The sequence below is a fragment of the Solanum pennellii genome, chromosome 12, assembly GCF_001406875.1.
Source record: "Solanum pennellii chromosome 12, SPENNV200".
NCBI lineage: Eukaryota > Viridiplantae > Streptophyta > Magnoliopsida > Solanales > Solanaceae > Solanum > Solanum pennellii.
In genome coordinates, this window is record NC_028648.1 from 19351416 (window position 1) to 19377922 (window position 26507).

At 35.0% G+C, this 26507-nt stretch overlaps 2 protein-coding genes across 3 annotated transcripts; both read right to left on the minus strand.

Annotated features, from left to right (window-relative positions):
- Positions 1-746: 746 nt before the first annotated feature.
- On the minus strand, positions 747-24035 carry LOC107007296 (rhodanese-like domain-containing protein 11, chloroplastic). The gene is made up of 10 exons (XM_015205855.2): positions 23828-24035; positions 23650-23745; positions 22847-22954; positions 22347-22443; positions 17921-17960; positions 17747-17821; positions 17083-17170; positions 16919-16986; positions 1306-1378; positions 747-1231 (listed from the first exon to the last, which is right to left on the minus strand). The coding sequence occupies exons 1-10, from the start codon at positions 23957-23959 to the stop codon at positions 1148-1150; spliced, it is 861 nt and encodes a 286-aa protein (XP_015061341.1). The 5' UTR covers positions 23960-24035; the 3' UTR covers positions 747-1147.
- On the minus strand, positions 13640-16912 carry LOC107007297. Of its 2 annotated transcripts, none has more exons than XM_015205858.2 (2): positions 16128-16912; positions 13640-15694 (listed from the first exon to the last, which is right to left on the minus strand). In XM_015205858.2, the coding sequence occupies exons 1-2, from the start codon at positions 16456-16458 to the stop codon at positions 15594-15596; spliced, it is 432 nt and encodes a 143-aa protein (XP_015061344.1). In that variant the 5' UTR covers positions 16459-16912; the 3' UTR covers positions 13640-15593. The 2 variants fall into 2 exon arrangements, with proteins under 2 accessions (XP_015061344.1, XP_015061343.1); XM_015205857.2 differs by having other exon boundaries at positions 13640-15706.
- Positions 24036-26507: the final 2472 nt, after the last annotated feature.

Sequence of the window (26507 nt, forward strand, 5' to 3'; positions counted from 1 at the left end):
TTCGCAAAGAAAATATGCTTCTAAGCTTCTACTGAGGTGCAACATGTTGAATTTTAGTCCTTCTCCCACGCCCATAAATATGAATCAGAAGTTGGTATTTGATGATGGTGCATGTGTAAAAAATGTTTCGTATTCAACAAATCAGATTGGTCCGACTGAAACTTGGTATGACAACTAGGCAGTGACTGCTATGACAAAGAATCCTGTTTTTCATAATAGAACCAACCACAATGATCACTTCATCCACAATCTTGTAATTGCTGCAATAATCTTATTGAAATTGTGGCAGAATTAATCAAGTTGATGATACAAAATCACATCCCCACAAATGGGAGTATGTGATTTTGAAGAAAGGGGGGAGTGTTGACTAATTCTTCAAGAATCATCCAATCTCCTATTTTTAGTATTAGTTTACTTAATCGAAGTATTTATTTTCAGTTTAATGTTTTTAGCTTTATTCTTGGGGTACAATTTCAATGTTTTACAAACAGCCTGATTGCAGCATGGAATTAAGCTGTAAAAAGTCTTTCATAGCTTTGCTGCTACATTTATGATGAGTGTGATGATAGTAAACAAGAGAAGACACGATTTTGAATAAAGCAAACCAACAATTTGAAATCATCATCCAGAAGTTTACATGTAGAGGACCTGTAATAGAAAACTTGGTAGATTCATCAATTAATCAGAAAGAGAGTCGAAAAGTAAAGAAACAGTACAAAGGGCACATAAATTCCTTGCTTTTCATGAACATACTAAGACACATTTGTAAATTACGCAAACTCGAATTCAATAATCCAAATAAATACTCATCAATTGTATTTTCATGCAAAATAGGGGGCAAGAAAACTCACTTGAAAGATAGTGGTTTATTTCGATGTTATCCCCAGATCTAGCTTTATAGTAATACAGATTTAGAATCAACAACTTTTTGAAGTCAGGTCGCTGCATTATATGACCTCACTTTAAAAATGTTTCCAAGAAATACAAGGCATTTAAGGAATCCGGGCCCTGAGAATGGATTTTCATCTCACTTCTCTAGCTTCAGATGAAGGATGTTAGGGAAATCGCTTTACACATATCCTGGATTCAGGAAAAATCATTTCCTTGTGGCTGCACAGCATGTAACTTCAAGCTGCAACAGCCGATCTCAGTGAGACCTTAACATCTGAAGATATTGTCCTACTTTTTGTGCTCCAATAAACAAGGCATCAGCACCAAGAACTAATCCAACCTGTGACAGAAAACGTTACTTCACTAAAGAACCGCAACATTGTTCTACACACCAAGGAAAATAAAACCAATTACCAGCCGGGCAGAAAAAGTCAATCGGTAACCCCAACCCTCTTTAGCAGCAGCATCTCTCTGTTGGTCAGTCCATCTGACAATATCCAAAGAATTGTAAGTGAGTGCAATGCAAACTACTCTCATAAAAGTTAATGGGACTTGAAACTATATGACTATTAGTACAAGTCTTTGATCTAAGCCTTTCTTCCACGCACCTACTCAACGGTAAAATGAGCTTCTAATTGGAAAACAATCAAGTTGAATATATGGTGAAAATTTCTTAACGAGAAAAAATGAATAACTTATGAGACCTTACGTGAGGTATGTGCTACCCATATAGCTAGTATATCTATTGCATCAAAGTAATAGAACCACATTAATAAAGAAGAGATAAATATTCCATCCTATTTAGAAAGCAAGCTTAAATACAATCAGAAGACCATCTCCAAAAGTTAAGCAGCAACTTAGTGGATGAGTACCGACATACATTGTGCCGTTTATTAAAAGTGATAGAAAGAACTTGCAATGGGCGGATGCACCTTCAATGAAGCGGTTTCAAAAAAATTAATCCCAGAATATATATGATTAATATGGGAAAAATAAAAATAATTATATACTATATCGAATGTCACTGCTAATAAAAATGCAACTTTGATTTAGTGTTGGTTTAATTCTCTGTTCAAGAAAGTCACATGTTTAAAATTCCAACATATATCTGATAAAGTATGATTACACTTAAGAGTTAGATTAGATGATTCCTCTTGAGAAGTTCTCTTCTAATATGACTTCTTTAACTATGAACCATAATTTTTGATAATTCTCTATGGGAAGTATAATACTATGATTTTTTCCTCAAAGGTTAAGCTTCACTATATAATGATACGATTTTCAAGAAAAAACTATGATGATTTGAACCAAGGCTCCACAACATGATTCATGAATTATGATTTAGAAAGATCAATGACAGTATTATGATAATTAAGATAGTCGTTGGCAGGCTTACTTTAAACATTGTTAGTGCTTATGCGCCTCCAATGGGCCTAGACGAGGAGGTCAAAAAGTTATTTTGGGAGAATATGGATGAGGTAGTGAAAATTTTACCGAACACGAAGAAGATTTTTATTGGTGGTGATTTTAATACCCATATCAAGGAAACTTCTAGTGGCTTTGATGATGTTCACGGAGGCTTTGGTTTTTTGGGAGAGGAATGGAGGTGGAGCTTTCCTTCTGGATTTTGCTAGCTTTTGAGATGGTAATTGCTAACTCGTGCTTTCCAAATAGAGAGAACCACTTGGTTACCTTTCGTAGCACGGTAGAAAACACTGCATAGATTACCACTCCTTAAGAAGGTTGATAGAGGCCTTTGTAAGGACTATATGATTATTCTGAGTGAGAATCTTACTATCCAGCACAAGCTTTTAGCAATGGACTTGAAGATTAAGAAGGATGAGGATGAAGACCTTATGATCCACCGAGAATTAAATGGGGTGGCTTGACCCCTGCCCTTTCTCGGAAGATGGCGGAGAAGTTGACTGGTATGGGGGCTGGGACAAGTAGCGGGAAAATGAACAACATGTTAAATAAGACAGCTAGTTGCATTGGGGAAGTAGCTACAAAGGTGCCACGGGTATCGAGGGGTAACTTAGCTGGTCATCAAGGAATGTGGTGGTGAAATGGAGAAGTCTAAGGCAAAGTAGAAGCAAAGTAGGCTGCATATACAAAGTTGATGGAGTACGTGGATGAGGAAGAGAAGCAGACGGTTAAGGAAGCCTATAAGATGATGAAGTCAAAAGCCCAAGTTAGCGGTTTTAGCAGCTTTCAAGCGCTTGCATATTGATCTAGGGGGCAAAGGTGGAAATTAGGAAATTGTATAGGCTCGCAAAAGCGAGAAAGAGAAAGGCTCGCGACTTGAATCAACTGAAGTGCATCAAGGATGAGGAAGGGAAAGTGTTGGTGGAAGAGACCTCCATCAAGCAAAGATGTCCAGCATACCTCCAGAAACTCCGTTAGATAGGAAGGAATGGAGGCCGCGTATTAGGTAGAAGGTTATTAGTAGTAGAGTGTTGTTTTGCCTTGCAAAGGTTTTGGCTTGTTAGGGCCTGTCATAGTACTAGTTGTACCCTTGTAATTCGGTTCATATATTATTTATCCTGTTTTGATTATAACACTATTTTGATGTTGTTATTGTCCTTTTTTTGTAGACTTCACAGTTAACACTGCTCTTCTTATTAAATGTTATGTTTTCTTCATTTTTTTCATTTTTTTAAAAATTGGTTTGATGCCCTTGAACCGATGATCTTTCGAAAACAACCTCTCTACCCCCACGAGGTAGTGGTAAGGTCTACATACGCTCTACCTGCCCAAACCACACTTAGTGGGATTTCACGGGGTATGTTGTTGTTTTTAACCTTTCAACTAATGATGGTTTTAAGCACTTGTTATGTTTTGGGAGGATTATTATTAATCGAGAAGATATGAGTTTAGACAATGAATAACAGAAACTACGTATGATTGCATAGCTTAAGGATTGTACTGCTGGTTTGGGCGACTCCTCTAGATGGATCCACGTGTCATGTTACGCCCTATGCCATGGCATTTTATAGGACGACTTCCCTGTCAGGCGATGAACAGACATCATGAGCTCACATGGTGTTATGTCGATTATTTGATAACTCCCAAGCAGAAGTTAATGAATGAAAGATGAATTTTTGGTCAAGGTTAGCCTCAAAAGTTTAAAAGCTTTTAACTTGCTCTATATTTTACTTATGGGCTTAAGTTATGAGTTTACTTCACGTTTCAGTTATCTTTCATTCATTCAGTTCTTTCAACCATTTTACATACAGTACAATCCCATGCATACTTATGTCCTTTATGCATGAGGAATTTCTCAAGAGTTTATTTTTGAACTATGAAATCAACCTATTTTAGAAGAATGTTCTATATTCGATGTCATATTATGTGTTTCCTTGAACCAGCAATGTCATAGAGTGTTGGCCACGCCTAGGGCTTAGGCTTGGGGCGCGACAGTACTATTACCTACCTTATCTTACATAACTATTTCAAATTTATTTTTCTATTAATAATAATGAATTTATTTTTCTAACTCTAAGAATGATATGATAAAAAGAAATCAAATTCAATTATATCTTGACATGCTTTATTACTTATTGTAACTTTAAGTCATCCAAATTTTTAGTCGATTTAGTTGAGGGCCGATATAATAATTTTGAAAGAAAATAGTAGAATACATATTTAGTTTGAAAATTAATTTAGGTAAATAAAATTAATATAAAATATAATTGGAATCGTATAAAAGTGCAGCTCTGGTGCTCGATCGTAGGTCTGTGGTATCTGTCAAATTATGAAAAAGAAGGTTCGTTATCATTCGGGGGTATATATGACCCTTTTTTCTATAATGAATTTGAGTTGCATCTAATTAATTTGATTTTTTACAATTGTGTTGTTGGGGCCAGCCCTCATCTAGCATCCCTCCTATTGCCTTTCCAAAATAACCTTCGTACCTCCACGTAGTGGTAAGGTTTGAGTATGCTCTACTCTCCCCAGACCCCACTTGGTATGATGTCAATAGGTATGTTGGCGGTGGTGTTGGGGCCAGCATGCGTGCATCTCAACGAACTGATGGGAGAATGAGCCTCAGCCCACTTCACTAACCCCTAGGCCACACCCTTGGGTGCAATATGATATAAATAGGCAATTTATTCATATGTTCACTTCCTTAAATGTCAACACCAGTTGTGAAAAATTATGCTTATGCCACTAGAACTTGTGATATACAGTTAGAGTGCATAAGTGATACCATCATGAACGTTTAGATATGGCAAAAGTATATTTTATTCATAGTATTTGTACAGTATTTAGAGAACAAGTAAAGACCAATTAAACTAATCAATCACTAATTCTTAGGAAATCCTTGAATCAAGGGATTTCATCTAAACTATTTTCCTAGAAAAATATATTCTAATCCTATATTTACACAAATCTGTCAGCTTTATTTGTGGATCAGCTTATAATCAAATATGTGAGGTCAATGGTGGAGCAGATTATGACTAAATCCGCCAACTCATTCAACAACTACCCCTCAAGTTGGCATGTAAATGTCAAACATGCCTAATTTGCTCACAAAGGACTCAAAAGAGTTCTATAAAGACCTTTTGTGAAAATATCTGCAACTTGTTCAGTTGTTGGAACAAAAGGAATGCACACACTTCCATCTTCAATCTTCTATTTAATGAAGTGTATGTCCACTTCCACATGCTTTGATCTATCATGTTGAACTGGATTATGAGCAATGCTTATGGCAGCCTTATTGTCACAATACAACTTCATTGGAAAACTCACAGGTCTTCGTAGTTCTTCCAAAATCTCTTGATCCACAATATTTCACAAATTTCATGTGCCATGGACCGATACTCAGCTTCAGCACTACTTCGAGCCACCACATTTTGCTTCTTACTTCTCCATGTCACTAAATTTCCCCAAACAAATGTACAATATCCAGATGTAGACCTCCTATCAATAGATGAACCAGCCCATTCAAGAAAGCATTCTTCACATCCGACTGCTGAAGAGACCAGTCTAGATTTATTGCAATTGTCAACAAAACTCTTATCGAGTTTAGCTTAGCTACTGGAGCAAACGTCTTGAGATAGTCAATGTCATATCTCTGTGTGAATCCCTTATCTACTAGGTGGGCCTTATATCTTTCAGAGGATCTGTCTGATTTGAATTGGGGGTGAACACCCATTTACAACCCACTGGTTTTTTTCCCTCGGGCAAATCCCCTAACTCCCATGTCTCATTTTTTTCAAGAGCTCGCAATTCCCCCAAAATAGCCTCCTTCCACTCGGGAACTTGTAGAGCATCCTGCATATTTGTTGGAATCTCCACACTAGAAAGTTGTGAAGTAAAGGCTGAATAACTAGGAGACAACTTTTCATAGGACACAAACATAGAAATAGGATATTTAGAAGTATTTCTAACACCTTTGCGTTTCTCAATAATAGGCAGATCTAGATCTAAACAATTAGAAGTAGAATCAGTTGGAAGAGTACCTTGAATTACAGTAAGGTCTTATGGGACTGATTTTTAGCAGTGTTGAGAATCTTCGGCCCTTTTTTCTTGAGTTCAGTTCCTTCTCGAATACACTTAAATTTCTGCTTTTTGTTCTCTATTTCCAATTTTATTTTTGTCATTTGAAGGCGCTACAGGTTCAGGTTCAATTTCTGAGTTTTTATCATTCAAGTCACTTTGGTCCTTATCATCTCTTCAATCACACTTATCTATATCTTCTCCTACATCTATCACATCAGTATTTATTGTAATATTAGGCTCATCATTTGCTTGATATCTAGTTTCCTCAATATCACAAAAAAATGAACTTTCACCTACATGATACTCCCCTTGAAGATGAGTAGTAAAATAGAGTTGCGACTTAAAGAAAGTTAGGTCCATTGTGACAATTATCTTCCTAGCATGTGGATCATAACACTTATATCCCTTTTGAATTAGGGCATATCCTACAAAAATACACTTCTTAGCCCGCGGTTCAAGTTTATTGCGATTATGAACATGAACAAATGTTGTACAACCAAAAATTCTTTGAGGCAGATCTGTAGTTAACCTAGAACTAGGAAAACATCCCCTGAAAAGGTGTCTTAGATTCAAGAGGACGAGATGGCATCCTATTAATAAGGTAAGTAGTAGTCAAGAGAGTCTCTCCCAAAGGTGTTGAGGAACTTTAGTAGTAAACATTAAAGCTCTTGTTACCTCTAAAAGGTGTCTATTCTTTCTTTTGGCAATACCATTTTGTTGAGGTGTACCCGTACAAGAGCTTTGGTGTACTACCCCAGTTTTTCTAAAAAAACATACTAATTATTCATTAAAAAATTCACGGCCGTTGTCACTCCGAAAAATCTTGATTTTCTCATTGAACAGTGTTTCCACCATGACATAGAAAATCTCAAATACATTTTTTTGAACCTCAGATTTGTCCTTCAATAAAAAAACCCAACTCAATCTAGTATGATCGTCAATAAAAGTTACAAACCACCGTTTCCCAAACATTGTTGAAATTCTAAATGGTCCCCGAACATCACTATAAATCATAGTAAAAGGTTTTGAAGCCAGATATTTTTGAGAAGGAAAAGATGATCTGTGATGCTTAGCCATTTCACAAAATTCACATTGGAATAAGGATTGATTTTCATTTCTAAATAACTGAGGTAACAGCCTATAGTGCCAAAGCATGCCATTATTCATGTAACATTCCGAAAAGTTACATGTCTAGTAAAGAGCCAAATAGGTCTTTAAGAATGCGTATTGGGATACATAGGCATTCCAATGCCCAATATTGAGAAATATTGGGCATAGTATAGAAAATTGGCTAAGGGGTATTAGCCAATTTCTATATAATACCCAAATAAGCGAAATATAGGGCATATTAGAAAATATTGACTTAAAGGGTGTTAGCCAATTTTTCTAAGTATTAATGAGCTTGTTTAAGAAATGTACCTGCAATGAAGACCCTAAGCTAACAACCTTTATTCACAATTCAACACATTAGATACGAGGCATTCAAGTATCAAGCCTAGGTATCATAGCACATGACCACCTAAAATGATCATGTAGATTAAACAGTGCCCAAGGACATAGTAAGGATCCTTGGGACAATAAGAAACGGCCAAGGAGAGGACCACCCTAACCGAATTCGGTTAGGTAGTTAGGGGGCAAGCATGCACAAGGGTTCCACCATTTGGGGCCTAGCTCTCTAACTAACTCTAGACTCTAAGAACTAACCTAACTAGCTAAATAACCTAGGACAAACAAAAATAAATTATCAAGTACACCCGACAACCTAAGACTTAATTGGGTGACACTAACCTAGTAACTCCTTAAAGAGAACCTAATACCTAACCTAGGATGGTCCAAAGGGTAAGTTATGGTCCTAACGACTTAAGGGTACTTTAGTAATTATCCTAGGTCACCTAATTAATTAAATTAGTAATTTAATTAATTAAATTAAATGGTCAAACCGAAATCCTTACACTAACCTAGTATAACTCAAGAAACATCCTAGTACTTAACCTATGATGGTCCAAAAGGGTTAGTTATGGTTTCAATGACTTAGGGGTACTTTGATAATTACCCTAGGTCCCTTAATTAATTGAATTAAGGAATTAATTAATTAAGGAAAAATTCAAAAGAAAGGCCGAAATTCTTAGGAAAAAATTCAGATTTGACTAAGTGTTATGTTTTCCTATTTTTGATCAATCTAGGAGGGGTTTTTAGTAATTAGTTATTTAATTTATTTAATTTACTTAACTAGCCTAAGTTGAATGAGTCAAGATCATTTTCTAAGACTTAGACCCACGTTCAAACACTAAGAAACTCACGAAGCAAAACAGTAAACGAACGAAAGAAAAGCAGAAAAGTTTCTCTCGATTTCTCTTAGACGATTTCAAGGTTTTCTTCAATGTTTCGTGCAAGGTGATCTTCGTAGATTTAATTTTACATAAGGTATGGGTTTTCTCTCATGGAATTCATTCTCCAAGCGACTTTTCAAACGTTTGAATTCATGAACTTCGAAACTAGGGTTGTTCCCCAATGATATTGTTGAACATCCATCTCCCTAGTTATCCTTTTTTTCAATTCTTTAAGTATATAGATGTAATCTTGAACATGTTGTTGGTATATGGTGCTAACTGATTTTATTAGTTCTTGATTTGTTAATGACTAATGAGGTCTATAGATTGGATTCAAATGATTTGAGTGTTAGTTACCCGAATTCAGGAATGATATAATGTTTACAGTTTACTTGTGTTTCGAGAATATGAGTTACTATGAATCGTTATGGAATTTAGTTAATGTTCAAATGTTAAGTTTTCGCTTGGTTCATGTTGGGGAATCACTATATTACATTCATGAAATTAATTGGTGTGGTTAGTGATAACATAATGAATGTTGTTCAAGTGAAAGTTTGGTTTATGCCAATAAAATGCTAACAATGTCTTGCCCAAAAAGTTGAATGAAATTGGCTTACAATATTGGTTTCAAAGAATGATGGAAAGAATGGCTAATGGCTAATGTTCACCCAACTTAATATGACTAAGGTAACTTTTGAATTCATAACCAAGGGTATGCCAATTATTAGGACAAGTCTCAACATACCCTTTCCAAATGAACTATGAACCTAGTAACTACATTGAACAAAGTTCTTAAGCTTTATAAAGAATGGTATAAAGCTACCAAATGACATGAAACGAGTTAAGGTGAGTAACAGCATAATTAAAAGTCTTAAAATTATGAGAGTGACCAGAATGGGGTGTCAAAGGAAGTGAGACAAGTCTCACTTACACCTAAGACAACTATGTTAAAGATACTCACAAAAGATGGTGTTAATAATCGCGAGACAAGTCTCATTAACACCAAGATGATAATGTAAGGTTAAATTTCACATTTCATCAAGTAAAGAAAGGAGGTTCGATTATCCAAAGAGTTAAGTAAAACTCATAACTAGAAGCAAGCCTCCATAATGTTTGAGTCAACTCAAAAAGATGTAAAGAAAAAAGTTGAGCAAAGCATCGCTAAACTAGCAATGAGCTTGTGCCAGCACATGTAAGTCTCATAAGATGAGGCTACCACCAAGGTGGATAAGTAGTCTCCGTATGTCTCTTAGTCTTCGAACTATGTTGCAAGCATAGGAACTAGCCAGTGGATTCCACCTAAGCAAACTAGGTATGATTTCACTTTGGCCGGTGATTCCACCTTTTTTTCGGTGTGGGGAAGACACCGGATTTCATGTTTAGCTCACATGATCTATGTCGGTTAAATGCTCAAAGAAAGTATTCGGTTAACTTTAGCCGTGAACCACCTCTTTCCAGTGTGGGGAGAACACTTGACTTGGTTTCACTTTAGCCTGTGAACCACCCCTTTTTGGGATAGGCACTGGATTTCATGTTAGCTCACATGATCTAGATTCCCTTGGATCGATAAATCACCCCTTTTCGGTGTGGGGCAAACACTGGATTTCATGTTAGCTCACATGATCTGAATTCTAAAGATGTCCTTAAGAAAGCAAGCAAGAAAGAAGAGATGTATGTTCAAAGTGAGCTAAGAAAGTAAGAGCCTACGAATAGCAATCGTCAGTGTTTGATAAGAATGAAGTTTTCAACAAATAATGGGCATAGCCAGTAATGATTTCTTTTATCATGAAAATGGGCATAGCCAAACAAAAATGGTTTATAATGAATGACTTCTTATATTATGCCAATAAAGGGGAGTAAAATGTAATGGCTAATCAATGCTCCATGATCTCCCTAATATGAAAAATGATGAAGTAAGTGGCGTAGCCAATAAAGATTGGCTTATAAAGTGTTCCTGCCCAACGAATCTAGAATGGAAAAAATAACTTGTTGTAAGGATAGCCAAATCATTTCCTTAAGTCTTTGGATTACTTACTTGATTCATTGTAGGTATGGGACTACAATGAATCATTGCAATTGTAAGTAAAGCATAGGATCAAAGGAGATCATTGAACTACATAACAAGAAGAAGAAAAAGACTGGAAAAAAAAAACTAAGTATCAAAAAGGGGGCTTTCGGGTTTGGGGCATCAAATTTAAAAATTTTCGCTCGAGTTGTTCTAAAATTATGTTGATGAATCTAAGGTCTTGTATTCATATAAAAAAAGAGTTGTGTGCTTTGAATGCATTAAAATACGTCATATTTATAACACAATTCACAAATAACGAATTAGGAAAGTCTAGTGATGTCACTTTCCAAAAATGGCATATTGTTATAGGAAGAGTTTTCCTTGATCATGCATAGTCCTTATGTGTATGTGTGCATACACCCATACTTAGTACAAGTGTGTACTAACCCTATACTATTATTATCTTTATAGGTGCAGGTCAGAGACAATGTTGAAGATTCATCGAAGCTGTTTGGATTGTCGATCTCCAGACTTTGGTAGGTCCTCTTGATGTTCGAGGATGCTACACTTATCTTTCTAGCTTAGTACTTTAGACATAGCTAGTGGATGTTGTCCCTAGCGTTTCTTTTCAGACGTTTATTTCAAAGTTTTATACTAAGGCCGTTTTGGCAAACTATTACATTATATATTGATCTTTTGATTTGAATTGATTCATCAATTGTAGATGGTTGTTTTGATTTGAGCTTAGTAGAATATTAGTCTATGTAGAAAATATATGAAGTCTATGTATTCTTCATTATGTTTTAAAAGTTTTAAATTTTCCACAAATTTAACTATATGAATGTGATGAAAGCTAAGAAGAGGCTTGTCTGCGACCTCTGAGAGGTTAACGACGCCGATTGCATTTGGATTCCTGAATCTACGTGTAACAAACTTTGGTATCAGAGAATGAGGTTAAATTACCTAGGAAAAGCTCAAAACAACCACGTTACGTAGTTTTTAACTTATGGGTGTGAAGCGCGCCACATTAATGACTTAGAGACCAAGTGATGTTAGGAATCTTCCCTCCTTCTACTCTTTATCGTGCCGTGTAGAGCTTTGACATTTTGTGTCATTTTAGCATCAAACTTCCTTCTTTTGTGTGCGTGTAGAAAGATGAACAGAAGAAGAAACGCAGGCAGGAGAGTTGGAGAAGCAGTTGTTGGGGGAAACCAAGCTCCTCCTTAAGCCCCAGCTGCTGGAGTGCAAGTGTCTGTCAAACCAGCTGCGTTGACGGGTGGAGAAGTGGGAGCAGCACTGGTTCAGATGGCCCAAGCCATCACTGCTAGGCAGAGGCTATCACAGCCCAGGCCACTAGAGAGGGTGCTCTCAGGGAGAACCCACATGCTAGCACCATGGCTAGTAAACTGAGATATTTCACCAAGATGAATCCCCCAGTCTACTTCGGGTCCAAAACCAATGAGGATCCCCAGGAGTTTGTGGACCAGGTCTACAAAATTCTCTGTACCATGGGTGTTAATGAAAAGGAGAAGGCTGAGTTGGCTGCATACCAGCTCAAGGATGTGGCTCAGGTATGGTACAAAAGTGTTGAGATGGCCGAGTTGGTCTAAGGCGCCAGATTAAGGTTCTATGCTTTGAAAAGTAGAGAGGAGCATGTTGTCACTGGTAACTTGCTTGTCTTTTCTTTTCCTGTGTATGCATTGTTAGATCCAGGATCCACTTTGTCATTTGTTACTCCTTTTGTAGCTAGTCATTTGCTACTCCTTTTGTAGCTAGTAAGTTTGACTTGCTTCCTGAGATCTTGCATGAGCCTTTTCTAGTTAGTACTCCCATAGGAGATGGCACTAGAGTTGAAAGAGTATATAAAGAATGCCCAATTAATATTCTTGATAGAGTCACCCGTGCTGACCTAATAGAATTAGACATGCTTGATTTTGATATAATTTTGGGTATGGATTGGCTTCATAAATGCTATGCTACCATAGACTATTAAAACAGGGTAGTAAGGTTTCAGTTGCCAAATGAGTTAGAGTTGAAATGGGAAGGGAGTGGTTCAAATCCAACAAGACAAATAGTTTCTAATCTTAAAGCGAACAAGATGTTATCTAACGGGTTAGGAGCCGATCAGAACCTTTCTTACGAAGAGGTTTCCGTTGAAATTTTAGATCGCCAAGTAAACGGTTGAGGAACAATGAGGTTGCCACCGTAAAGGTGTTATGGAGGAACCACCTTGTTGAGGGAGCAACATGGGAGGCCGAGGCCGATATGAGATCCTGTTACCCTCACTTGTTCAGTTCTTAAGGTTAGATATACTCTTCCTAAGTCTGGTTTAGTTTAAGAAACTCTGAGTTATTAATGCATTAGTCGATTTGATGTTTTAAGTCCATAATCGTGTGTCTTACACTTGCACTATATGAGTTAAAATGAGTTCATGCTTGCATTCATGTTTTTGTTTTTGTATAGCGTAGACATATTTTGTGTTGCATGAGATGTGATGTGCATTAAGTTAAGTGTGATTGAGAAGAAAGTTCCTCAATCTCAAATATGAAGCTTCATATAAGCTTGAGTAATAAGCATCATCGAGTAAGTGTGAATCAGAAATTCACAAAGAGTAAAATTTCAAGCATGTTAAAGTGTTTTTGAAAATCACCCTCTTTATTTTTAAAAATGATGTGCAGTGTCATTCGGAGACGAATGTTCCTAGGGGAGGGGGGGGGGGGGGTTAATGTAACATTCCGAAAAATTACATGTCTAATAAAGAGCCCAATAGGTCTTTAAGAATGCGTAGTGGGAACATAGGTATTCCAATGCTCAATATTGAGAAATATTGGGCATAGTATAGAAAATTGGCTAAGGGGTATTAGCCAATTTCTATATAATACCCAAATGAGGAAAATATTGGGCATATTAGAAAATATTAGCTTAAAGGGTGTTAGCCAATTTTTCTAAGTATTAATGAGCTTGTTTAAGAAATGTACCTGCAATGAAGACCCTAAGCTAACAACCTTTATTCACAATTCAACACATTAGATACGAGGCATTCAAGTATCAAGCCTAGGTATCATAGCACATGACCACCTAAAATGATCATGTAGATTAAACAGTGCCCAAGGACATAGTAAGGATCCTTGGGACAATAAGAAACGGCCAAGGAGAGGAAGTAAGTGGCGTAGCCAATAAAGATTGGCTTATAAAGTGTTCCTTCCCAACGAATCTAGAATGGAAAGAATAACTTGTTGTAAGGATAGCCAAATCCTTTCTAAGTCTTTGGATTACTTACTTGATTCATTGTAGGTATGGGACTACAATGAATCATTGCAATTGTAAGTAAACCATAGGATCAAAGGAGATCATTGAACTACACAACAAGAAGAAGAAAAAGACCTGGAAAAAAAAAACTAAGCATCAAAAAGGGGCTTTCGGGTTTGGGGCATTAAATTTAAAAATTTTCGCTCGAGTTGTTCTAAAATTATGTTGATGATTCTAAGGTCTTGTATTCATATAGAAAATGAGTTGTGTGCTTTGAATGCATTAAAATACGTCATATTTATACCACGACTCACAAATAACAAATTAGGAAAGTCTAGTGATGTCACTTTCCAAAAATGGCATGTTGTTATAGGAAGAGTTTTCCTTGATCATGCATAGTCCTTATGTGTATGTGTGCATACACCCATACTTAGTACAAGTGTGTACTAACCCTATACTATTATTATCTTTATAGGTGCAGGTCAGAGACAAGGTTGAAGATTCATCGAAGCTGTTTGGATTGTCGATCTCCAGACTTTGGTAGGTCCTCTTGATGTTCGAGGATGCTACACTTATCTATCTAGCTTAGTACTTTAGACATAGCTAGTGGATGTTGTCCCTAGCGTTTCTTTTCAGACGTTTATTTCGAAGTTTTGTACTAAGGCCGTTTTGACAAACTATTACATTATATATTGATCTTTTGATTTGAATTGATTCATCAATTGTAGATGGTTGTTTTGATTTGAGCTTAGTAGAATATTAATCTATATAGAAAATAAATGAAGTCTATGTATACTTCATTATGTTTTTTAAGTTTTAAATTTTCCACAAATTTAACTATATGAATGTGATGAAAGCTAAGAAGAGGCTTGTCTGCGACCTCTGAGAGGTTAACGACGCCGATTGCATTTGGATTCCTGAATCTGGGTGTGACAATTCAAAACAAAAGTAGAGTTCAAACAAATAGGATTCAGTTGTAGTGAGTTGTTCCCGTTGTCAAGAAAATAAAGATCTCCTGATTCTCTAGCAGTGCCAATCATCTTCCCCGAGACCTTTTCCAGAAATTCACACAAATCGGAATCTAAAAATAGCACGACAATTAAGAGAACAGGTTAATTTACTGATAGAAACTAGATTACAACTAGATTAAAAGAGAGCTTTGGAACACAAAGAGTATTATGAAGTGTAAGAGATGGTGATAGTTTAATAGTTCCTTTTCCAACAATCGCAGAGAAGGAATCATCAGCTATCTTGATTTTATTATTCCCTGCACAAGGAGTGTAAGTAGAGAAAAAAAGGGAACTTCTAGTCATATATGGTCACTAGCTCCAGAATCTACGATCCAAGAATCTATTTGGTTGGAATTGACACTAAGAAAAGCAGATAATACAGTACCTGTTTCAGCAAAAGAACAGGAAAGATTAGAAGAATTTGGTGCATTTGGACGAAATTGTGGAGATTGAAGGAGTTTGTGCAGAATTTCCAATTGTTCCCTTGTAAATGGAGACGTTTCTGGAGAAGGTTGCTGCCCTTGATCAAAATTAGTTGTTTGGAGGGCCTGCGCTTTTGAAATTGAAAGCCACGATTATCAACTCCCTTTTTCTTCCAGATTACTGGTTTCCCATGAATCTCCCAACACGTTTCACTGGTGTGCCAATATTTTTGCAATGATCACACCGTGGCTTTTTGTTTTTGTTCTCTCCATTCTTCACTGTTACAAGAGCTGAAAAGTTCAACATTTAAATTAGGTTTTAACATAACTTTCCTCCTAGTTTCCTCTCTCACAACTTCAGAAAAGGTTTTACGAAGAGAGGGCAGAGGATTTTTTCCTAGGATTCGCGACCTGACTCGTCAAACTCTCGATTTAATCCTGCTAAAAAAGGTAAACTCTCACTTTCTTCACTTTTTTTTTTTTGCTTTTACACTATCCACAGAGCACTCCCATTCATCATTGTAACACTGGTCTAACTCCTGCCACAAGGACATCATTTCATTATAATAAGTAGTATTGCATTCTCACCCTGCTTAGCTTGTCATAGTTTAATTTATAACTCAAAAGTTTGTGAGGCATCTTCTACATCAGCATATGTCCCTAACGGCTTCCCACACATCCTTAGCCATGGGCAAAAAGAGATAAGATTTACCTATGACTGGTTCCATGGAATTTATTAACCAAGCAATCACGAGTGAATTCTCTAATCTCCAGGAGTTCATCTTTGGATCTCCAACTTCCGGCTTTTTCGTTTCTCCAGTCAGATGTCCCAGCTTTCCATGCCTATCGATTACAAGCTTTACGGACTGTGTCCATTCCAGATAGTTCTTCCCATTTAATCGATGAGAAGTTAACTGGAAGGGCATGTGAGAAGTATTGCCTCCTAGTGTCATTAGATTTTCTGCAGTAGCTTCTAGAGAAGAGTTTTTGTCTTCTGTTGATGTTTCAGAAAGGTGCTCTTCGTGAAAGGTTGTTTTATCCATATAATATTAGGGTATTTCATCCCACTCTGATACCATGAAAGTTTAGATACTGCAAAAGTATATTTTATTCATAGTATTTGTACAATATTTATAGGAGAACAAAGTAAAGATTAATTAAACTAATCAATCACTAATTCTTAGGAAATCCTTGAATCAAGGGATTTCATCTAAATTATTTTCCTAGAATAATATATTCTAATACTATATTTACACAAATCTGCCAGCTTTATTTGTGGATCAGATTATAATCAAATCTGTCAGCTCAATGGTGGAGCAAATTATAACTAAATCACACATCATATGTGATTAAACTGGTCTACTTTCATAAGATGCATATGTTTCAAAAACTGTAAAGAGGAAATATAGCTGTTTTACATCAAAATTGTAGACACCAGAAGTAGAAAGTCATTATAAAATATGAAGGTGTCTGGATGTACAGGCAGAAGCAAAAAGTACTTACCCAAGGAACTCTGAAAGCCCACCAATTCCTGCGAACTTGAATGGTTGAGGTCCTTCTCTTTCAAGATCCTAATCCAAATTGTATTTAAATGTCTCTATGAAGTTGTATTCTGGAAAGATGCATATTTATTAAAGCAAAAAAGAAAAAATAAGATGTGTTTGAACCTCCTCTTCAGCAGCTTCTAGACCACCTTGAACCCAGAAAATGTTGTTGTAATCAGCATTGTGTAGCACCTCACAAGCCGCAATGGACCTGCCTGATAAAAAGGGCTCCGCATAAGCAGTTAGGAAAGAAAATCAGCAGGTTCATTATGAGCATAAGAACCTTTAAGTGCCTAATCTCTCTGACCATGGACCTACTAAGAGCATGAGATGCTTACTACCTCAGAAAGTGATACTCTGCCAGCTAGATATATTAAAACTCTCCTACTGTTCCTACTAATATGCAATTAAACAGTCAAGTGCCATGCTACACAGAAAAATTGTCGGACTACTAATGTGGTTTCGATCCTTCCGGCGATGCCAGAAGTCGTATGATATAAGATTTTATCTTGTTTCCATTTTATTTATTATTCCTGATGAATCAGATAATTGCTCAATGAATATTCATGTTCGACAACATTGAAAAATCCAGATTCTCATAATTTAGTTTGAGTGCTAATCTTGGATCACCATGGAGATGCATGAAGCTCCACTTCCTTTGCAACAGAAGTGTACTGATAAACATCACCTGGAATGTTCCGTAATTACTTGTATTCGGCCACTGGAGTGCAGAATTTTACTTCATAAAAGAGAATCTGAAATGTAGCTAATAGACAGATAAATTCACCTCAATCCCTTCTGGCATGCCACAATAAGATCTGTATCTTTGGCAAATTTCTCCTCAACATTTGATAAGAATTCTCTGTAGAAGATATTAGTTTATTCTTTATAGTCAAAATATGGAACTCACATGAAAAAACAAATTTAATATTATATAGAAGGGGGGCTGTTTATAGCATACTTGTTGTAAGAAAGAGCAGGGACACCACTCCACCAACCTCCTATTAAGAAGAAGATACGTAAATTGGTGATCAGAAGCTTAGAGAATGTATTATGACAATCAGAAGACGTGTATATATTTGATTTACAAAGTTATTCCATTTAGACAACATCATGGAATCTTTCTTCTTTTCTTTTGAAGATTTCTACAAGGAAGAAAAGGCTTCTTGTGTTTCTGTATGAATTTACATCCCATGAGAATGCGTTCTTATAAAATAAGTCCTACCGCAAAATAAGGAAAAAAAATATTACATAATCAATACATTATCAATTACTCCTAAAATTAAGCTGGGAAATCAATAATTCAACACTCAAGGGTCATATAAAGCCCTCGTCCTCCACTTCTTACTTTTAATCTCTAGATCCATTACCTAGAGCATATGTTGGGTAGTAAGATATTCACTCGGGATAACTTAAGAGTTCTTACATGTTCTATCTCTCTTCCAAAGGAGAAGGTAATTGATTTGAGTCCTGGTCACCATACTATGAAAGGTCCTCCTTCTAAAACCTTGAGTTAGATATCACCAACGCAAAAGCATTGCACAATCCAAAAGAGACAATCCTCCGTCATTTTTATCCCCAAAACCAAAATCGCCATGCATGTCATCCTAGCTCCAGTGATAAAGAAAACAAGGAATACCATATGTAATCTAACGGAAGAAGTTATCAGTATATTCATGAATATACAAGGTACTTATAGAATTACAAAGAATCCTATAAAAGGAAATAAATCAAAACAAACAAAAGAAAATATTTTACCATCACACTTATTAGTCTGTAATATTCTACAATCACCCCTGAGATTTGTTACCATATACTGTAACACTCCCCCCTTAAACTGGAGCATAGATATGATCATACCCAGCTTGTCAAAAAGATAAGTAACTCGAGTTCCATTCAATGTCTTGGTAAACAAATCAGCTAATTGTTCTCTCGTCTTCATGTAAATAATGGAAATCAAATTTTCCTGAATCTTCTCGCTAATAAAATGACAATCAACTAATGTGTTTAGTTTTTTAATGATACACCAGATATGGGGCTATATGAAGAGCAGCCTGATTATCACACTAGAGTTTCATTGGCGTATGATGCTTCAATTCAATTTCAGATAACAAATGATGCATCCACATAATCTCACACGTAGATTGTGACATAGCTCTATACTCAGATTTTGCACTGGATCGCGATACAATACTCGTTTCTTACTCCTCTTCGATACTAGGTTCCCTCCAATAAAAACACTTTTGACTAGCATTGCTCATTAAGTGATCTTGGACACTTTGACCCTTGCACCACAACTGATTCAAGAAAACCCAAGCTAAATAGTTTGAACTTCCTATTCCCGTATTTTTGGAGCCAAAATATCAAGTCCGAAAGGCATTATGTGAAATCAGAATTTTGTAGCCTAAAATCTAAAGAACAAATATAAACTATTGCCGGAATCTGAAGCCAACAGGATGACAATTGGCAAAATGTGGATAGAAGAAGAGGAATAGGAATAGGTCATAATGGTGCACAAAGAGGGAAAAATATGTTCTGACAAGCCAACTCCGCTGAAGTGAATATCAGAACACAGATTAACAATTCTTTCAATATACTACAGGAAGGGACTGAAAATGAGGTAATGGACACTGCAGACTGCTCCAATGAGAATATGGAAGAATAGAATAATACTCAGGATACTCAACAACAGGAAAGAAGCACAAGATGGGACAAAGCACAAAAAAGGAAGGAAAGCGGAAGAATCAAGAACCAACAGGCTGGGCTAAGCATTACAAGTACCAGAAGTAGAACACTATCCAACTCCAGAAACATTTATACTGATCTACGGGGAGAAATAGTCAACTTAGTTATCAAAAATCCAAAAGACATCAAAGGTTTGCAGAACAAGAGGAAGAAATCTGACAAGACAGTTGTTATTCCTAATGACATTACAATTCAAGGGGAGAGTTGAGAGAAGATATCCAAATTGAGCAGACCCGAATAGAGCAGTCAAGAGAATGAAAACAGGTAAAAATAACACATGATTCCATTAAACCTCCCAAGGAAGGACAAGGGAAGACAATTGTCAATAAGGATAATAGAGGAGAAGACATGGATCCCGGTGTTCATGAAAAGAACAGCAACCAGGATATCGATTACAATTCCATTCACAAACCACCTGATCTGAACCCAGCACCAGCGGATACAAGAGATGAATATGATGAAGTCTTTCATGATGTGAAATTTATGGAAACTACGATCAACAGAGGAGAAGAAAGGATCGCACAGTCAGATGATAAGCTCACTAGAGTTAACATCAACTATAAATTTCAAGAAATGGGTTTACACCGAAGGAACACCAGTTCAGCAAAACATCACCTTTTACAACAATTTTTCACAGGGTGGGGATTTTATTCAAGAGTACATGATGACAAAAAGAACAAGGATGATCAATAAGATCATAACCCTAAATGTTACCAATGATTGATACTACATCATGGAATAAGGGTGTAAATTGTAATGATATGGCACCTGAGTTTAGCTCAAACCCAAAAGCTAGCTCGTGAGGGGAGGATTGCCCAAATCCATATAAGCAGACACTAGTCAATTCCACAACCAATGTGGGACTTCGAACCTACTCTAACACCCCAGGCCCAACTGCAGCGTTGACCGGGAGCCCTATCGGAGATGGACCTAGCACTGATACCATGTAAAGATATGGCCCCTGGGCCTAACTCAACCCCAAAAGCTAGCTCGTGAGGGAAGGATTTCCCAAATCCATACAAGAAGACTAACCGTCCATTCCCCATTCAATCTGGGACTTTAAACCACTCTAACGTTGAATGGGCCTCACAGTCTCTGATCTGCCTTTACGAAACAATGGTTGATAGAGGGAAGATTAAGAAAAACAAACAAAACCTAGGCATTCACCAGGGCCTTTTCAGCTGCTCAAACGAATATGGCTCTTCTGAACTACAGAAGCTGATATTTGTATCAGAAAGGATAGAAAGCAACATGTCTTGACAAGTGCTACTTATAACAATAATTCTCGTATACATCTCACAATTGTTTATGCTAAATGCACTGAAGAACAAAGAAGAGAACTTTGGCAAGATCTTATAATATGGCCAGCACATTCAAGGATCTTGGGGTGCTATTGGTGATCTTGAGAACCCTTGAGGACAATTGTGTGAGTGACAATTCTCTTGAAATAGGAGAGAACTAAATGCAAAGTTGAATTACAAGGTATATCAAGATCCAGGAGAATATTACGATAAAACAGGCAAGAGCTAAGTCGTTTGAGGAAGGGGATGCCAACACAGCCTATTTTTCACAGTAATTATAAAGGAGAGGAGAAGAAGACTTTTTTTTTTGAGAAGGTAGAGAGGAGAAGAAGATTAACAATTAACAAGATCATGAATGAGCAAAATCGGAGGCTTGAAGGTAATGAAAGCATTGAAGAAGCAGTTGTGAGATATTTACATGAAATGTTCACAGCCATCCTTACAATCCACTGTGAAATGTTCAAGGCAATGGTGCACCTCTCAATGCATAACTGATGATGACAATTACATGCTTACAACCATCCCTAGAATCCAAGAGATCAGAAATAGTGCATTTGACATGGACAAAGATAGTGTACCAGGCCCTGATGGCCTGAGTGGCTATTTCTGACACGGACAAAGATAGTGCACCAGGCCCTGATGGCCTGAGTGGCTATTTCTATCAATTTGTGGGATATTATTTGCACTGATCTGCATAGAGAAGTGGAAGCTTTCTTTCAAAGCTCTTAGCTTCCTTAATCCCTTACCCATAATTGCTTAGTAATGATTCCCGAAATTGACCATCCTCAGAGATTCTCTGATCTCAGTTCTGTAACTGTTAGCCTTTGTAATACCTCCAACAAAGTGATATCCAAAATCATCACCAACAAACTCTCTTGTATCCTTCCTAAAATAATAAGAAATCAGTCTGCTTTTATAAAAAAGAGAGTTATCACAAAAAAGAAAAAAAAGGTAATTAGTCTTATACTAATTGTCGTCTTGTATTCTTTGAAATAGGGGTCTAGATCACTTTTGAACTAAGTTTTTGAATTGACTCTATTAATATCATAATTAGTTTTAATCCGCTTATTTTGAATACTATGATCCAATAGGGTTCTTAGCATTTTATCTTGAAATTTGGGGATTTTATTCTCGAATTTCACATATCTTTCAATTCTTGTCTTGAATCATAGTTTAGCTTCCCCATTATTTCTTATTTATTCAAGTGATCTGATTCTCATCACTAGATGTGCATATCTTTGGACTAAAGTCAAGCTATATGTCTGTATATCACCAAGTAATTATAAAGATACAGTATAGTAAAAATGAATCATTTGTATGTCATAAGAGAAGTTTATTTACCCATCAAAAAGTTTGTTGCTTTCAAGGAAAGAGTACGAAGTTCTAAACTAGCATCAACATCAAAAATTGGAATCCAGGTGGAGCCTTTAACCCATGCCTGTAAAACAGTTGAAAAATCATGATAACCAGGATGATGAATAACACAATCATTTAACATGGGAAGTATTTTGCTTTTAATGTAATTCATATCCCAAAATGCCTGAACCTAGAGTTTTATAGGGAACTTTATTCAACAAAATTTGGTAGTCCCACATCAGAAACTTCGATAATCTTAGACAACAGACTTGAACCATGGCATGGAGTTTTGAAAGAAGAATAGCCACTGACATGCAAAGTTAAGCAAATACTAGCACAACTAAGTAAGGATTGTGTGAAAGGATTTAGAGATAAATAATGGAAAGCTGTAGGTGTAATTATGCTGAGCCATTTAGATTCGCCTTGTATTTCGTCAAAATGTGAATAATAGAGAGAAGTGATATTTGAAAGGAAGTTGAATCCACCTTCTTTCGCTCCATAGAGGGACGAACATCAAGCAGCATTTTGTTTGAGAGTTGAATTGCATAACCAGCTTCTCTTGGAGTAAGAACCTTAACTGTCCCATCCCTGATCTACAATAAACAGGGAAACACAAATGTTATTATCATAGTTATACAGTAAAGAATTTAATAAAGAATAATCATGGCTTAAGATGTCCCTGTAAAGCACAAATTAAATGATTATAGGACATACATTTTCTAATAAGTTGAGACTGCGATATAACTCATCACCTAAGCTAGGAAGATGGGAATCGGAAAACATGTTTCATGTTTCAATTACAATAACAAACGTTGTATATAGAATGCCAAATTAAACATCGTTGCAACTACGTATGCAGTAACTTATCCAGTTCCTCTAGGTTGTCAGTTATTGGAGCAGAAGTTCCTAGGAGAACATAACATGTCCATAGTCCTTACTTTCACATTTTAACACAGAATAAGTATTATTCATGTAATACAAATTATGGAGTCATCAAACATGTGTGATAGCTTTGTGCTCATATGTGATGCTTTTACGGGCAACAGAACTTTATTTAATGACAGCTGCATGTCAGACATTTTCCAAGCTTAACCAGTACATGCAAAACTGTGAACGAGAATGACATAATCTATTCAATTGAATGAACGAATAAGTAGTTGCATCAAAAGTACGCCTCCTACTTCCGGTTAACAAATTGGCAATGAGTAATTCGATCTTAACCCGATGTGCGTAGTCTAACAAAATTGTATTACACCAAAATGTAAAATTTGAAGTCATTTCACACTACCAGAGCATCCCATCTCTTCTTAGCCGCAGCCATATCTTTCATTTGCTTCAACTCATATTCTTCTTCCACTGCTTGCATCCTTATGTTATTTTTATACTGAAGCAAACCAAACCAAACCCCATTTCAGAGTTGTCAGTCAATACATGGTAGGAATGAACAAATACAGAGATACACCAACCTTTAACGATTTTAGAGTAGATGGGAATGGAGAGCTGAGAAAATGGATTGAACCGATAAGTGGACACCTTCCTTCTTTTTGACAAGTCCTAACAGCACCAAGGGGTAGGAGCCCATGACCAAGAGCTTCCATTTTTTTATTTTTTGTTTCAAGTAGAGAGAAAGAAAGAGATGAGCTTATCCACTCTTTCTTCCCTTTATTGAAGTAATAAATAATTAAAAAATGATAACCTTTTTAGTAGTTATTAATTTTAAAGGAGACTACGTTACAAAAACCATCAATAGTCCATGCACTAGGTAAAATACTATGGCCTATTATGGAAAAATTAGCAAACTAGTCAAAATTAATAATTTAATAGTAAAAAAATTATTATTTTAAAAATATTAGTTAAAATGTCATTATTTTGAAAAAGAATATGTATTTTAATTAAATTCCTATTTTATCTCCTAAAAAAATAATTTATTTACATTTTTATGTATATTCAAGTTAACTTTTCCCAAATTATTTTAATTTTAAAAAATCAAAATGTGCAAATTTTTTCCATATCTCTCTCTTCCGTATTTATCCCATAAGTAAAAAAATAAAATTCTCTCTCCATATTTTCATGTTGATATTCATATTCAACCTTCAAATCCTTCTTCTCTTCAACTCCAATTTTTTTATTATCTTCTATTGAAATATTTTTATTATTTTCAAAATTTGAATTCACGCAAATTTCTCTAATTAAGGTATTCTCGTTGTTATCTTCTTTTTTTTAGATTTATTTTCTGATTTTATTGTTGTTTAAATCATTGGTGAAAGTAGGATTCTTCTCGCTTATAACTATAAAACACTCTTTAAAGAATGATTCTAAGAGACACTATTCATCTTAGTAAAACGATTTCTAGTGATTTCTCATCATTTAATCTATTTATTACTCTAGAAATAGCGGATATTGTAAGATCTGCTTTTAAAATTAGGGAAGAGAGACGACAAGAATAAAGTTTTCATCAAATTCAGATTAAAAACGTAACTCGTAGGGTACAAGAAAATGACGACGAATACCAAATTGTTGATGAAGAAGTATTTAAATATTTTTTACATGTTTAGATTTTTGCATGTTGAGTTGAAGTTAAATAACAATTTGTTCAACAATGTGCACTGAATATATTTGTAAATTTGTTATGTACATTGTGCAATATTTATTAGTTTGTATTTTGTATTCAGCTTTTGTTTTATTATTATATTTTGGGGTCATTTTTTGTTAATTTTGATAATGTATTATTTTTTCTCATTCCTTTATATTTTTTCACATTTGTAGATATTCAATAATTTATGAATACATTTTACATGACTATTACATTTCAGATTTTATTAATGAACTTTTGTTGGATTTGTGTTGTATGCTATGAAATTTTTATGTATTTATATTTCTAATTTTTTTCTAAAATTGTATGTCCTTTCTCAATTAATATTCAAATTAGTATATATGCTATTAATATTTATATTCATTCAAAATCTCATGCTGTATAGTTATGAATCTTGTATTTGTTCCTAATTGAATCCATCTCAAATGTATACTAACTAGATATGTATATTATTTACATGACGAACAAAATCCTATTAGTTTCTTTTTATATATTATAAAAAAAATTCAGAATTTCGTATCCTTTCTCAATTTGTATTTAAAATCGTATGTATACAATTAATATTTGTATTCATTCAAAAATTATGTTGCATAGTTTATGAATTTGACATTTTTTTTTCTAATTTGTATTTATTCTAAAGGTACGTCAAGTAGTTATGTATTTTATTTAAGAATAATTACACCAAATATTCAATTATTTCATTTCAATTTTATATTTCCTTCTCAATTTTTCATCATACTATTTTTTTGTATTTTATATATTATTATACAAATTTGTGAATAAAAACTAGAATAAGTAGAATTACAAATAAAATACATATTGAAATGAATCATACAAGATTTTAAAAAAAAATAACTACAGAGGGAAAAAAAATATATGAATACAAATATATTTCTTAAATGTCTATATAGATATATTTGACATACGTATTGAAATGAATACAAACTAATAAAAAAACTATAATGAATATAAATAGAATATATTGTGGAATGAATATAATTTTAAAAAGGAAAAAAAAAGGGAAAAAAAAAAGAACAAAGTTTAAATTTTATTTGAAAATGTAACTGATGAGAAAATTAAGCGATCCTTACTTTTTTTTGAAATACTCTCTCACTTGATTTTCTCCCTTTTGTTATTAAATAATTATATTCTTTAAATAAAAACAAATAATAAAAACATAAATAAGATACATAACAAACTAAAATTTGACATTTCTACTAAATATTGAAAGTGTTGCTAATGAGCCCTCTTAAATGTTAAAATATTGACATTTAGAAAAATTTTCCTATTATTATTTAGTACAATATCTAGTCGGAATTTTGGTTCTATGTATAATTAGTTTGCACCCTACCTTACATGTTATGATATTATGTATTACTAATATCTTTTATTTGGTGGTATTTGTAAGACATACAATTTATTATCATGAGATTAATCTATTTAAAAATAAATAAAAATCTCTTAAATAATTTTATTTAATTATTTGATTTTATGTTTTATATTTGTACTAGCAAATCTTATATTATCGTAAATATTTATAAAATAGAAACTTA